The 11,947-nt window shown below is 49.3% G+C and overlaps 7 protein-coding genes across 7 annotated transcripts; 1 reads left to right on the forward strand and 6 right to left on the reverse strand.

Moving 5' to 3' along the window:
- Positions 1 to 205: 205 nt before the first annotated feature.
- On the reverse strand, positions 206 to 1,402 carry N7529_009198 (Ketol-acid reductoisomerase; the record flags this gene model as incomplete). The annotated part of the gene is made up of 1 exon (XM_057244725.1): positions 206 to 1,402. One exon carries the CDS (start codon positions 1,400 to 1,402, stop codon positions 206 to 208), a length of 1,197 nt encoding a protein of 398 aa, XP_057096263.1.
- Positions 1,403 to 2,052: 650 nt separating this feature from the next.
- Positions 2,053 to 4,527, forward strand: N7529_009199 (isochorismatase family protein family; the record flags this gene model as incomplete). The annotated part of the gene is made up of 1 exon (XM_057244726.1): positions 2,053 to 4,527. The coding sequence occupies one exon, from the start codon at positions 2,053 to 2,055 to the stop codon at positions 4,525 to 4,527; it is 2,475 nt and encodes an 824-aa protein (XP_057096264.1).
- A 459-nt stretch (positions 4,528 to 4,986) lies between these two features.
- N7529_009200 (rhamnogalacturonan acetylesterase RgaE) lies at positions 4,987 to 5,839 on the reverse strand (the record flags this gene model as incomplete). The annotated part of the gene is made up of 3 exons (XM_057244727.1): positions 4,987 to 5,249; positions 5,305 to 5,682; positions 5,728 to 5,839. The coding sequence occupies 3 exons, from the start codon at positions 5,837 to 5,839 to the stop codon at positions 4,987 to 4,989; spliced, it is 753 nt and encodes a 250-aa protein (XP_057096265.1).
- Positions 5,840 to 6,381: 542 nt separating this feature from the next.
- Positions 6,382 to 7,272, reverse strand: N7529_009201 (enoyl-CoA hydratase/isomerase family protein; the record flags this gene model as incomplete). Its single annotated transcript, XM_057244728.1, has 2 exons — positions 6,382 to 7,114; positions 7,160 to 7,272. 2 exons carry the CDS (start codon positions 7,270 to 7,272, stop codon positions 6,382 to 6,384), a joined length of 846 nt encoding a protein of 281 aa, XP_057096266.1.
- Positions 7,273 to 7,792: 520 nt separating this feature from the next.
- On the reverse strand, positions 7,793 to 8,302 carry N7529_009202 (Hsp20/alpha crystallin family protein; the record flags this gene model as incomplete). The annotated part of the gene is made up of 1 exon (XM_057244729.1): positions 7,793 to 8,302. One exon carries the CDS (start codon positions 8,300 to 8,302, stop codon positions 7,793 to 7,795), a length of 510 nt encoding a protein of 169 aa, XP_057096267.1.
- An 854-nt stretch (positions 8,303 to 9,156) lies between these two features.
- Positions 9,157 to 9,486, reverse strand: tfb5 (TFIIH complex subunit TFB5; the record flags this gene model as incomplete). The annotated part of the gene is made up of 3 exons (XM_057244730.1): positions 9,157 to 9,204; positions 9,260 to 9,411; positions 9,468 to 9,486. The coding sequence occupies 3 exons, from the start codon at positions 9,484 to 9,486 to the stop codon at positions 9,157 to 9,159; spliced, it is 219 nt and encodes a 72-aa protein (XP_057096268.1).
- A 228-nt stretch (positions 9,487 to 9,714) lies between these two features.
- Positions 9,715 to 11,561, reverse strand: N7529_009204 (putative MFS multidrug transporter; the record flags this gene model as incomplete). Its single annotated transcript, XM_057244731.1, has 5 exons — positions 9,715 to 10,249; positions 10,305 to 10,666; positions 10,717 to 11,199; positions 11,257 to 11,351; positions 11,411 to 11,561. 5 exons carry the CDS (start codon positions 11,559 to 11,561, stop codon positions 9,715 to 9,717), a joined length of 1,626 nt encoding a protein of 541 aa, XP_057096269.1.
- Positions 11,562 to 11,947: the final 386 nt, after the last annotated feature.

Genomic DNA, 11,947 nt, shown 5'->3' on the forward strand with positions numbered 1-11,947 from the left:
AGGCGCACGGTGACTCGGCTACCTGCAGGAAATACAGGGATTCAAAAGCCACAAAACTACAAGCTAGTAATTGAAAAATTGGAGAAGGCAATTTGGGGAATGGCATGTAAGCCTCAAATAATATTTCCGACCTGAAACCCAAAAAAGAACAGTTCATAGTACATCATCATTTTTCAAAACCCACACACGGGTATAAAGGTATTATTTATTTCTGGTTCTCGGGGCGCAGAGAGCGAACGGCCTTTCCGGCGCGCCAGATCTCGAGGTCCCGGATCTCCTGCATCTCCTTCTCGTACTTCTCGCGGTAGTCAGGCTGGGAGTTGTAGTCGAGGGAGCGCTGGGTCTCAGTGCCGTTGTGGACGGAGTCGTAAAGGTCGTTAAAGACGGGCTTCAGGGTGTCCTTGAAGCGGCTGGACCAGTCAATGGCACCACGGCGGGCAGTGGTGGAGCAGGCAGCGTACATCCAGTCCATACCGTTACCACCGATGAGGGGGTAGAGGGACTGGGTGGCCTCCTCGACGGTCTCGTTAAAGGCCTCGGAGGGGGAGTGGCCACGCTCACGGAGGACCTCGTACTGAGCGAGGAACATACCGTGGATACCACCCATGAGGCAGCCACGCTCACCGTAGAGGTCAGAGTAGACCTCCTTTTCAAAGGTGGTCTCGTAGAGGTAACCGGAGCCGACGGCAACACCCATGGCGATGGCGCGCTCCTTGGCCTGACCGGTGACGTCCTGGAAGACGGCAATGGAGGAGTTGATACCACGTCCCTCACGGAAGAGAGTGCGAACGGTACGGCCGGAACCCTTGGGGGCAACGAGGATGACATCAATGTCCTTAGGGACATCGACCTTGGTGAGGTCCTTGAAGACGGGGGAGAAACCGTGGGAGAAGTAGAGGGTCTTGCCCTTGGTGAGGAGGGGCTTGATAGTGGGCCAGGTCTCGGACTGAGCGGCATCAGAGAGGAGGTTCATGACGATGGTACCCTTCTCGATGGCGGTGGTGACATCGAACAGGTTCTTGCCGGGGACCCAGCCGTCCTGGATGGCCTCCTTCCAGGAAGCACCATCCTTGCGGACACCAACAATGACGTTAAGGCCCTGGTCACGGAGGTTGAGACCCTGACCGTGACCCTGGGAACCGTAACCGATGAGGGCAAGAGTATCGTTCTTGAAGAACTCCTGGAGCTTCTCACGGGGCCAATCGGCACGCTCGTAGACATCCTCCTTGACACCGGCGAAGTCGATGGTCTTGATACCACGGACGGGGGTAACGACCGAGGAGACACGGGGGAGAGCAGCGGCGGCAGCAACGGCAGGGCGAGGAAGGGCCGAAGCGAGGACCGAGCGAGGAGCGGCCACGCGGGCGAGGCGGAGGGCACGGGGAAGACCACGGGAAGCCATTGTGAAGTATGGGAGGAGATGAGTGGAGAGTTGAAGTGAAAAAGAGAAAAGAAGAGTTCTGGGGAAAGCTTTATAAATGGCAAATCCGCAATCGGCGAGTCATAGCGGAGAAAGATATTGTCCGGGCTACCGGGGAGCAATGTCACTTATCCGGTCTCGGGGAGGTAAGGGACAACTCCGGATGCCGATATTTGTACGGAGTACGGAGTTACATACTATTGAAGAAGTCCTGGACTATGTACAGTGAACAATAGATCTACATCCTTGTGTATCTATTTTGTTAAATAACCTCAATTGTGTAATTTTTTATAATGTTCGTATAATACATTATTATTTAGATCCTTGTGCTGTGTATCTACATATGTAGGTAGCCCTAAACCAATGGTTTTTGTGATTTCAATGCTTAAATACACATATGTATCTTTAAGTCTACATTTTCTATGTACTCATAGGAGAGTAACAAATCAATAAAAGAATCTAGATTCCATAGACACAATATAGCTAGCTACAATATAGGTACAATGTACTCCGCACATAGCCAGGCCTAAGAAAGCCCCGGACAAAAAATAGTATTGCCACACTCCGCCCCCCCCCCCCCCCCCCCCCCCCCACTGTCAACATAACCTCCTCAACTCTTTTCGCATCCAAGGATGAGTATCTTCTCATTCGGGGATTTACCCACTATTCAAACCCGTAAAGCATTGCTATTGCTAGACTTTCAAAATGATTTCGTTCGTCCCTCGGGTGCTTTACATATCCCCAATACAGCCGATATCCTCGAGACCCTCCCACAATTAGCATCCGCTTTTCGTCAGGTCGGAGACGTAGTCTGGGTCCGATCTCAGTATGATTCCCCCCAATCTATCATAGATTGGGACTTCGGCGACCGCATTGTACTGGAGCGAGAACCGCCGCGCAGAAAGAAGATTTCCCATTCGGATATCATTGAAGTCGGTTCGGATCGTGATACACCTGAGCCTATCGATCCGGAAGCTTTTCTCTCTGCAGATCCGTCGCATTGTTGTGTCCCACAAACAACGGGATATCAATTCCCTGCACCTATCCTTGCCGCCATCAATGCCCAGCATGACACCGTGATGGACAAGACGGGCTACTCTGCTTTGGAGTCACCAGGTCTTGTACTATCTTTTCGAACGCGTTTCGTCACCGAGCTATACCTCTGTGGATCCCTATCCAATGTGTCCGTGTTTGCGACCGCTTTAGATGCCGTCCGCAATGGGTTCTCGGTAACTTTAGTGGAAGACTGCTTGGGATTCCGGGATTTTCAGCGCCACCAGGAAGCAATGCGACGCATGGCGGATATTCTTGGCGCAACTGGTATCACCGCCCGGGAACTCATTCAAGAGTTGGACTGGGATGAGACTGAGGCAATTGCTCGCCAGGGTGCACCACAGCCACAGCCAAAGAGGTCAGCAGCTACGGCTGGTCTCGAGACAATAATGGATGGACTGGAAGTATGGAACACAGGAGACACATCTCCAACCGAAGAGCAGCAGGATCCGGATGAATCCAGTGTATCAGGGTTTGCTTCTATAACTCGCGCGAAGCGCGCTGAGGCGCGAGGTCCAGTGGAAGAGAAGAAGCCGGTGCGCGCACGCGTCCGCCGTCCCAAACGCCGAGACCCCGCGCAACCCTCTACAGTTCGGCCTCGTGCTGAGACCGACCGAGAACCTGTACACCAGTCTGCGAAGATCCCTACTTCTACTGCTGCTCCTGCTTCTGCTTCTGCTCCTGTCCCTCAAGCAACCATTGGAGAGGGCGACTCTCGCGTCGTGCGTGATGTCAATCTCTCAGAGGAGTCTTTCGAGCGTATCAAGGCAGAGGTAGACTGGCAAAAGATGTACCATCTATCCGGCCAGGTTCCACGATTGGTTGCAGTCCAAGGCCAAACTCAATCTGATGGCGCTATACCGATCTACCGCCACCCAGCAGATGAGTCGCCGCCGTTTAAACCATTTACACCTGCTGTGGATGAAGTGCGCGTTGCTGTTGAGCAGATACTGGGTCACCCGTTGAACCATGTACTTATTCAACTTTACCGTGACGGCCAAGATCGCATCTCGGAGCACTCAGACAAAACATTGGATATTGTACGAGGATCTTTCATTTGCAATGTCAGCCTAGGTGCCGAGCGTGTTATGGTCCTTCGCACTAAGATCTCGGCGTCTCAGTCTGGAGAAGGAACGGAACCAAGTCGGATATCGCAGCGCGTGCCTCTTCCACACAAGTCGCTTTTTGTCCTGGGCCCGCAAACAAATATGCGATGGCTTCATGGCATCCGGGCTGACAAACGTCCTGATACGACCAAATCTGCCGAAGAGCAAGCTTTCGGCGGCCAGCGCATCTCTCTTACTTTCCGGCATATTGGCACGTTCATTGACCCAGTGGCTAACATCATCTGGGGCCAAGGTGCCGTCAGTAAGACATTAGATCAGGCCCGCGCAGTGGTCCATGGGGACCCTACTGAAACCGAACGACTTATTGGTGCATTTGGCCAGGAAAACCGTGCCACTGAATTCGACTGGGATGCCGTATACGGCGGAGGCTTTGATGTGGTTAACTTTGTGACTGCATCGACAGCACGGCTGATCCTCAGTGGAGACCCCGTAGCTGATCTGCGCGTGTGCATCGGTCTAGGAGAAAATGGTGTTCGGTACGAAGTGGTTGCTAACAATGAGCTGGATCAATTTGAACAATCAAAGCCACTATACGAAGACATTAATGGAATCACAGTCGCGGGCGACTCTGCTATCCTTTCACATCTGGCTCAGCGATCCGTAGAGTCCACTCGGCCGGGTGTCGAGGCGTTGCGTGGTGGCAACTACTTGCCAGCAATTGACAAGTTCCTGATGCACTGGCGAGAACACCGATGCTCTAACCATGCTAGCTCGTTTGAGTTTGGGTTCGATGATTGGGAGCGTACCCTCCAAGGGCAAAATTACCTAGGAGGTAATGCGTTCACCATTGATGACTGTTCTCTTTGGCCGATTCTGCGGGAAATCCTCCACACACAAGGTGCATTGGATCCTCAATACCCGAGTGTCAATCAATATTACCACCGAGTTGAAAATCGAGGAATCATTCGATCTATTTTGGAAAAGTGAAGCAAGGCTTAGGATCTTGTGTTCATGGAAACATTTGAATGGCTACTGATACCAAGCAAATTTTACTTTTATTGTACGTCTTTTGGCCAATGCATATATTTGAGGGATTGAGAATACAGCCACTGCACTTTTGGATCAGATCATTCCTGCCTAAATTTTTTAACTTGCTGTACATTTATAGACTCTCGAACTTGGTTTGTGTAATGAGGAGAAGACTTGTCCTAGGACCGCCTGCTGGTCAGGACTCGACAAGAATCAAATGTCGGATTCTAGAGTGATACAGAATGCTTAGAGCTATCCTAGGAACTATCCATGGATGTATATATATTGAGGGTCCAGGGAGGATATGTGAGAAGTGACTTGTACAATACTTCGACCGCAAGACATTCAACAGAAGTCCATATAGAAAAGAACTATACATTGAAATCTACACATGTATGTACATCCTTTGCCGTTGATTCAAAGACAAGAACCAGGGAAAGAGGTAGTACTCAGGGAGTTCTTAAGCGCAACATTTCCACATACAACCGCCTTGAAGAAGGCCTGCGCCACAACAGACGCTCCAGCAGGACTGGTATGTGTGTGGTCTAGCGGGAAGTACGCATCAACAGTAGTCAGACCCAGGGTCTTGTATATATTGGCGACATAAGCACCGTGGTCGATGTACGGAACCCCGGCGTTAGCAGCGGCTGTCTGGGCGTATCCTACGAAGCGGGATGGAGCTGCCATGAAGAATATGATTAGTTACCACCAGAGCGAGTATTCCGGATAACGTACAGTAGACATAGCTTCCTGTCTCCCATGGGTTGTTGGGTGTTTGTGAGCTGATAATGACATTGGCTCCCTTAGCCAGGTACTTCTTCGTTGCGGCCTCGATATAGGCACCGAAGGTGAGCACCGTCTCCGCAACCCCATTGTAGGTAGTGCTGCATGTCTCGTTTCCTGTTCCAGAGCAATCGGTGCGTCCATTGTCCGTTGGTGTGAGTGAGCCTCCGTCGTTGTGCCCAAACTCGATAATCACCCAATCTCCGGACTGGACTACGTCCGCAATCGCGTTGAAACGCCCCTCACGGTTGTATGAGCGTGCGCTGCGACCTGCGATGGCTTGGTTCGATACTGTGAGGGAGGTATATGGCGTGACGTATTCGCCCCAGCCTGGATGCGTTAGTATGATCTGATCGAAAGAAGGATAAAACATACCTGCTGTGCTGGAACCGCCACCACCTTTTGCCATAGTCGAATCACCTGCTAGGTAGATAGTTGCACCCAGCGTGCTGGGAACCAGAGTCGAAAGAAGAGCTGCAAATTTCATGATGAGAGGAATGTTCGGTTGTAGATGGAAGTGGATAGCTCTTTGTGAATGACATATTTTCGATTTTATAGTTCAAAACCACACCAAGAGATATCTAAGATACGTGGAAAAAGTGACAGTATCAGCGGAGTATACATGTCCGAATTGTGAAGCTCTCCGAGTTTCATGGTGTTCGGGGGAGCGGATATGCAGGTGCCCTGACAAAGACGAACGAAGGCGCCTTCAAAGTGCGGAGAAGCGGTGATCGTCGGTGATTTTGATTCATGGAAGTTGAATTTTAGCGAAAATAAACATCGGCAGTCCATCTTGGCCACGGACTTGACAAAATATGTTAAAAGTCGTTCGCATTTCATGAAGATTCTCCGAATACTTCATGTAGATGTGGATATGGGACCCCCCTTGTGCTTCAAATTAAATCCTTGGCAAAGACACGGGAAATCATGTAACTGATGGCGTTGAATATTCAGCTAGATTGTTTTAACCATATAACTATACAGTGGGATATAAGAGGAACAGTAAAATTCCGGACAGTGACCGAAGCTCTATAGCTTCTCAAATGTTGGAGCACGCTTCTGTAGCCCCGAGAGTAGAGCAGCTGATACATCCTGCGTTTGCAAAGCCGCGCTATTCCACACGCTTGTATATCGTAGTCCATCCTGTACAGAATGGTCGCGCGAGTAGTTGAGGATCTCCTTGGTTCCCTGTACAGCCACGGGACTTTTGCTGGCCATCAAAGTAGCAAGCTTGAGGGCAGCTGCAACTGTAGCCGCACGATTGTCATAGACTGCATTCACGAATCCAACACGCAGCGCTTCCTCTGCTCCGAACTCGCGCGCTGTCAATGCCACTTCCTTTACCCACCCGAAATTCCCGACTACCTTGGGAAGTCGGCTCAGGGTGCCAATGTCTGCTGCAAGTCCGATATCCACCTCCTTGACGGCGAATCGGGAGTCGCGAGAGCAGATACGCACATCCGTTGCTGTTGCCAGGTCGATGGCGAGTCCCAGAGAAAATCCATGGAGAGCGACCACGATGGGTTTCTCGCAGCGCTCAACTGCGCTGATGCAATCCTGGAATTCGGAAATGTGACGACGGAGAGCGGCCGCCTTTCGGGCTGGGTCCGTGCTTGTCTCTGATGACAACAGGCCCTCAGAAGCCGCCTTCACGTCTAGCCCGGCGGTGAACGCCTTGTCTCCGGCGCCACTGAGGACGATCGCACGGACATTAGGATCTATGGAGAGCTTATTGAAGATCTTGGCCATATTTAACCACATCCTAAAGATTATCAGCGGAGTTCAAAACCAAGTCCTGCGTACTTACACTTCGATAAAGGCATTCAACCTTTCCGGGCGATTAATCTCCACATGAGCCACATATTTATGGTCGGAGGGAAGTCGCACAGTGAAATATTCAAAAGAGTAGTCGTCAGCCATATTGAGGGATGTGTGAATGTTCAAGTGCGCAGAGAGGAGTATAAAAGGGTCGCGGCTGTTGTCAAAATGGACCTCGGCACTCAATAAACCACTGATGTCACCCAAGTACATATGTATGTACTTTGAATGCTATTCTCCCAATTTAGATATCCATGTATTCTCCGATCAAATAGTAACTGGGTTACGTTATTCTATACATCAGGATTCTATTCCTTATGAGATACTACTTGCATACATTTACAGAATGAGCATTTCCACATTTTCACGTGCCGAGGCTCCACAAGACAGCTATATAGTACGGACTAAGAACATTTAAAGGATTTGTGATCATGAAAGAGGAACTTGGATTGATTAAGGTAAAATTAAAAGATAGAGGAGCTTCAAAACAGATGAAAAATTTCAAAACAGATGTGCCATATGCCCAAGTTCCATTGCAAAACGATCAAATTTCAAATTTCAAATTTCGTAATTCGTGTGCAGACGTGGGCATAAAGCCGTGGATGTAAAACCGAGACACCATTTACTCAATGGTGATCTTCTTGGTGGCAGCGGCAGTAGTCTTGGGAACAGTGACAGACAGGATGCCGTTCTTCAGGCTGGCCTTGACATTGTCCTGGTCAACACGAGTCGGGAAAGTGAAGGTGCGCTGGAATTCGCCGACAGAGCGCTCAGTGGCCCAGAAGCGACGAGTGGGCTTGGAGTCGGTCTTGGAATCGGTCTTGGAATCGATCTGCTCAGAATCCTCGGTGGATCCCTGAGCGTCAGAAGTACGGTGCTCGTGCTCGGTGCGACCCTTCACAACAAGAGTCTGGTGGTCGGAGAACTCGATGTTGATGTCCTTCTGGTCAACGCCAGGGAGCTCGCCATCCAGGTGATAGGCTTCATCAGTCTCGTGGACATCAAAGCGAGGAGAGAAGGACTGAGACGCAGGCTGGTTGCGAGCGGAACGGTGGACGTCGTAGTCATCAAGTAGACGGAAGAGAGGGGCGAAGTCGCCAGAGCCAGGGAAACTAGTACGGAAGAGAGACATGGTGGTAGTTGTTCGAAATTGAAGTGATTGAAAAGTTGATGTTTGTAGAGCTTTGAAGAGCTTTGTAGAAGTTGAGTTGTTGAGTTGTTGATGGAGAAAGAAAGTTGAGCTGGAGTTGAGGGACCTTATATACCCAGTGCTCCTTCCATTAGAAGGATACAAACATCCGGACGGTGCTACCATCTACCATGCCACCAACAAAGAAGGAAGTCGCTTGTCACTTCCAGCAACTGGTCGTAGCTTCTCCAATTGCCTAGATGCTTCTAGCATCGATCACGTGACATGACGACAATATACAATATTGTAGCAAAAGAACAGAAACTTGACTCAATAGAAGATGCTGTGCATTTTTGGTATGTTCTAGACATTTCCAAGTTTGAGGTCATTTATTTTCGTTAACCTTAGAACCTGCTCAGGGCCAATAGTAAGGGAATACAGCTGGAGTGAAGTGCAACATGACTTGTTTCACAGCTACCATCAATCCCACACAGCACTGCTTCGTTTGCCACCCAAATCCTGACCTTCCAATCATATAAGTGTTCTCTTTCTGAAGCGACCAAGCTCTGGCCAGTCGGTCAATCGGCAAAATTGGTAAAGACAGTCGCACATGGCCCCGGGATCAGTGGCTAGAGGATGACAGGCATTGGTCTGATTACCACACAAGGTTTGATATCCAGCTTGGTAGCCAGCTTAAAATATAAGTCCGGTAGATAGGTCCCAATTCTGATTTTCATGGCGGTGCTGCGTGGGTTTGGTGTTGACTTGCTGAATGGGTCATATCTAATTATTGCTGGCTTCAATTTGTGGGCAGAGCTTGTGTGGGGTCTCGATCAATCGAAGGGCGTATTCCCAGCCTATTCGGATTCGGATTCATCCAGCTGCATGATCTTCTCATCAAGGTCCTGCCAGATTTATGAGCAAGTCGTTGGACTTGGACGGTACATAAAAAAAACATACCTGGTCTAGGCGAACCTTCAGATTCTGCAGCTGGCTCTCTTTGATGACAAGGTGATTCTCATCATCTAAATCCTCCACTATGTAGTCATGGCGCTCTTCGTCGTACTTGAGGATCATGGATTTGATCGAAGGATCGCATTCAATCAGGAGACCTGTGGAGAAAACAGGGTTAGCAACCGAGATCAGGTGAATATCAAAGGATTCCAACCTCGAACGGCACGGGGCATCTTATAACAGGATGTTATGTTGCTTGGAGGTAGATAAAGAGAGAGTGATGGGGGGAAAAATGTTAGAGCTGGATGGGGACGCTTGAACTTACGCCAAGACATCCGGGCGGCCTGGAACGCGCTCCGCCATCCGACTATCTATCCTTCGACTTCAATCATTTACATTTTCCTATCGGCCTCATTATTTATTGTTCTCATAGCTATGACTGTTTACAAAAAACCTCCGATTCAATCCTCGATGTCCCAGTCCATATGCCTCTTATCAACATCCGAAGTCCATCCAACCCCGGCCTGAACAACAGTTGCGCCCAATGCCACAATACTTCCTGCCAAGAACAGCATCCTCACAGCATGCGTATAGCTCTCGATAGCTACAAGCCGCTCTGCACCAACTAGATGAGTTACGAGAGTTGGACTGCCGAGCAACTTACGCACAAGTTCAGGTTGTTGTGGCAGGTTGTGGGAGGTGAAGCCTGTTTCGAGAGAACTTTTGAGCACTCGGGCGAAGAACCCTCCTCCCACAGCGGACCCAAAGCTTCCTGCAAAGCCTCGAGACATTGCTACCAGGGCTGTGATAATGTAGTGCACGTCTGGGTTGGTGAGATGCAGCAGATGGGAGAGTGTATAATTCATCAGCGCACCGGAGAAAAGCCCGTTCAGGAACGTGGTGCCGATGTAGATGACCACCGGCGAATCTGTTGTTGACATGAAGGAAAGTCCTAATGTTGCGAGTGCGAAACAAACGAAGATGATGAGACAGGAACTATACCACCGCTATTAGATCAGATGTTCTAAGCGACCATGGTGACAAGTCTTACCAATAGTAACTGCCGGTTTGCCGAATATGCAACCATCCCACGAGCAGCCCTCCCAAGCCAAAGCCAACGTTCGTCGGAACTAGGATCAGTCCGGCTGATGCCGGCGACCATCCTCGCACGGCCATGGCATACACTGGAGTGAAAAATAGAACAGACCACCGAGCCATCATCAGACCGAGGCCTGCCAGACATGTCATCAGGACACTGCGAGCTTTTAGGACTTTGACTGGGATGATGGGTTCAGTGGTCCATTGAAATTCAACCACTAAGAACGTAATTAAGAACACCAAAGACACCAATATGGGCCAAAGGATGATCTCCGCAGACGCCAGACTTGTGAGAAAGAGAACCACGGATATTGTCTAGAGCCAGCTGTCAGCATTGAGACGATGCGGGAAAGACATCTTCATACCAGTGTGATTGCTCCAGCGTAGTCCACGCGTGCAAGACTGTGCAGCAGCTGTTGCATTTCAAATGGCCGTGCGGTATCCCCAGATGGCTTGGGAATTGTCAAAAACAAAAGTGGCCCAAGAAGCAAAGCGACCGGAGCCTGCATCCAAAATATCACACGCCAGCCTAATGTGGGAGTTATCAATCCAGCTAGTACTGCGCCTGATGCGACACCGGTGGTATATCCGCAATTGATCAGCCCTATGCATAGCCCTCGTCGTTTCTTGCTTGCCATTTCGAGAACCAAGATTATGGATGTGCTCATCAACCCTCCACTGCCGCAACCTGTGATTGCTCGTCCAACGAGGAAGGTTCGGAGATTTGGTGCAGCAGCACTAATGAATAGACCAATTGAAAGCACGGTCGTTGAGAAGATCACGTAGATGCGTGGGGTGAATATCTGCGAGAATCTTCCCGCCAATGGTGTGATACTAGACATAGCAATCTTGACAATACATTAGACTTCAGGATGAGGCAATAACAGCATTTTGGATGGATATACCAAGTACGCAGAGGTAAACCAGGATGCCTCTGCAAATGCATCGAACTCAGCTGCAATATCGGATTGTGCCGTGGTCATCATTGACATGTTGGTAGCTGTCAATTGCCTTATATGAGTCCATTGAAATTGTCTAGAGCTCCCATTTAAAGCTAACCTTGAATAAAAATGAGTAGGCCCATAAATATAAGAACCAGCAATCCCCTTGAGAAGCTCACACCCTTTTGCGTTTCTTCATCTTGTGAATATTGGGGATTTGCAGTAATGAGAGGTGTCTCTTCAGACAACGATGCTGGCCGTTGTGCCATGGCGAATTCGAATAATACTCTCTAGCATTGCCCAAATGCACGAGACAAAATGTTGGGAATGTTGACCTCGGGACCCTGTATCGTGTCGGAGATAGGCGGATGTGCATTTATAATCAGTTTTGCACGCGATAAGCTGAAACTATTGTGGATTGCGGGGGTTCCAATTGCCCAGAAGACAATTCTCCAGTAAACAAGTTATTATATATTCTGCAGGTGCAACCTTGGAAGCGTTTGAATGATACTGCTCTAAGTGCGCCTTCGTTTCTCCATGGATAGTGTATATGATTCCAGTGCCTAATACCAAGAAACATATCTAGAATGTTAGTTTTAACCTCGTTTATGGGAAAACTTCAATAAATAAGAGATCTAGACATCCTAAAATACCT

The sequence above is a fragment of the Penicillium soppii genome, assembly GCF_028829465.1.
Source record: "Penicillium soppii strain IBT 18220 chromosome Unknown utg000006l, whole genome shotgun sequence".
In the NCBI taxonomy this organism is placed as follows: domain Eukaryota; kingdom Fungi; phylum Ascomycota; class Eurotiomycetes; order Eurotiales; family Aspergillaceae; genus Penicillium; species Penicillium soppii.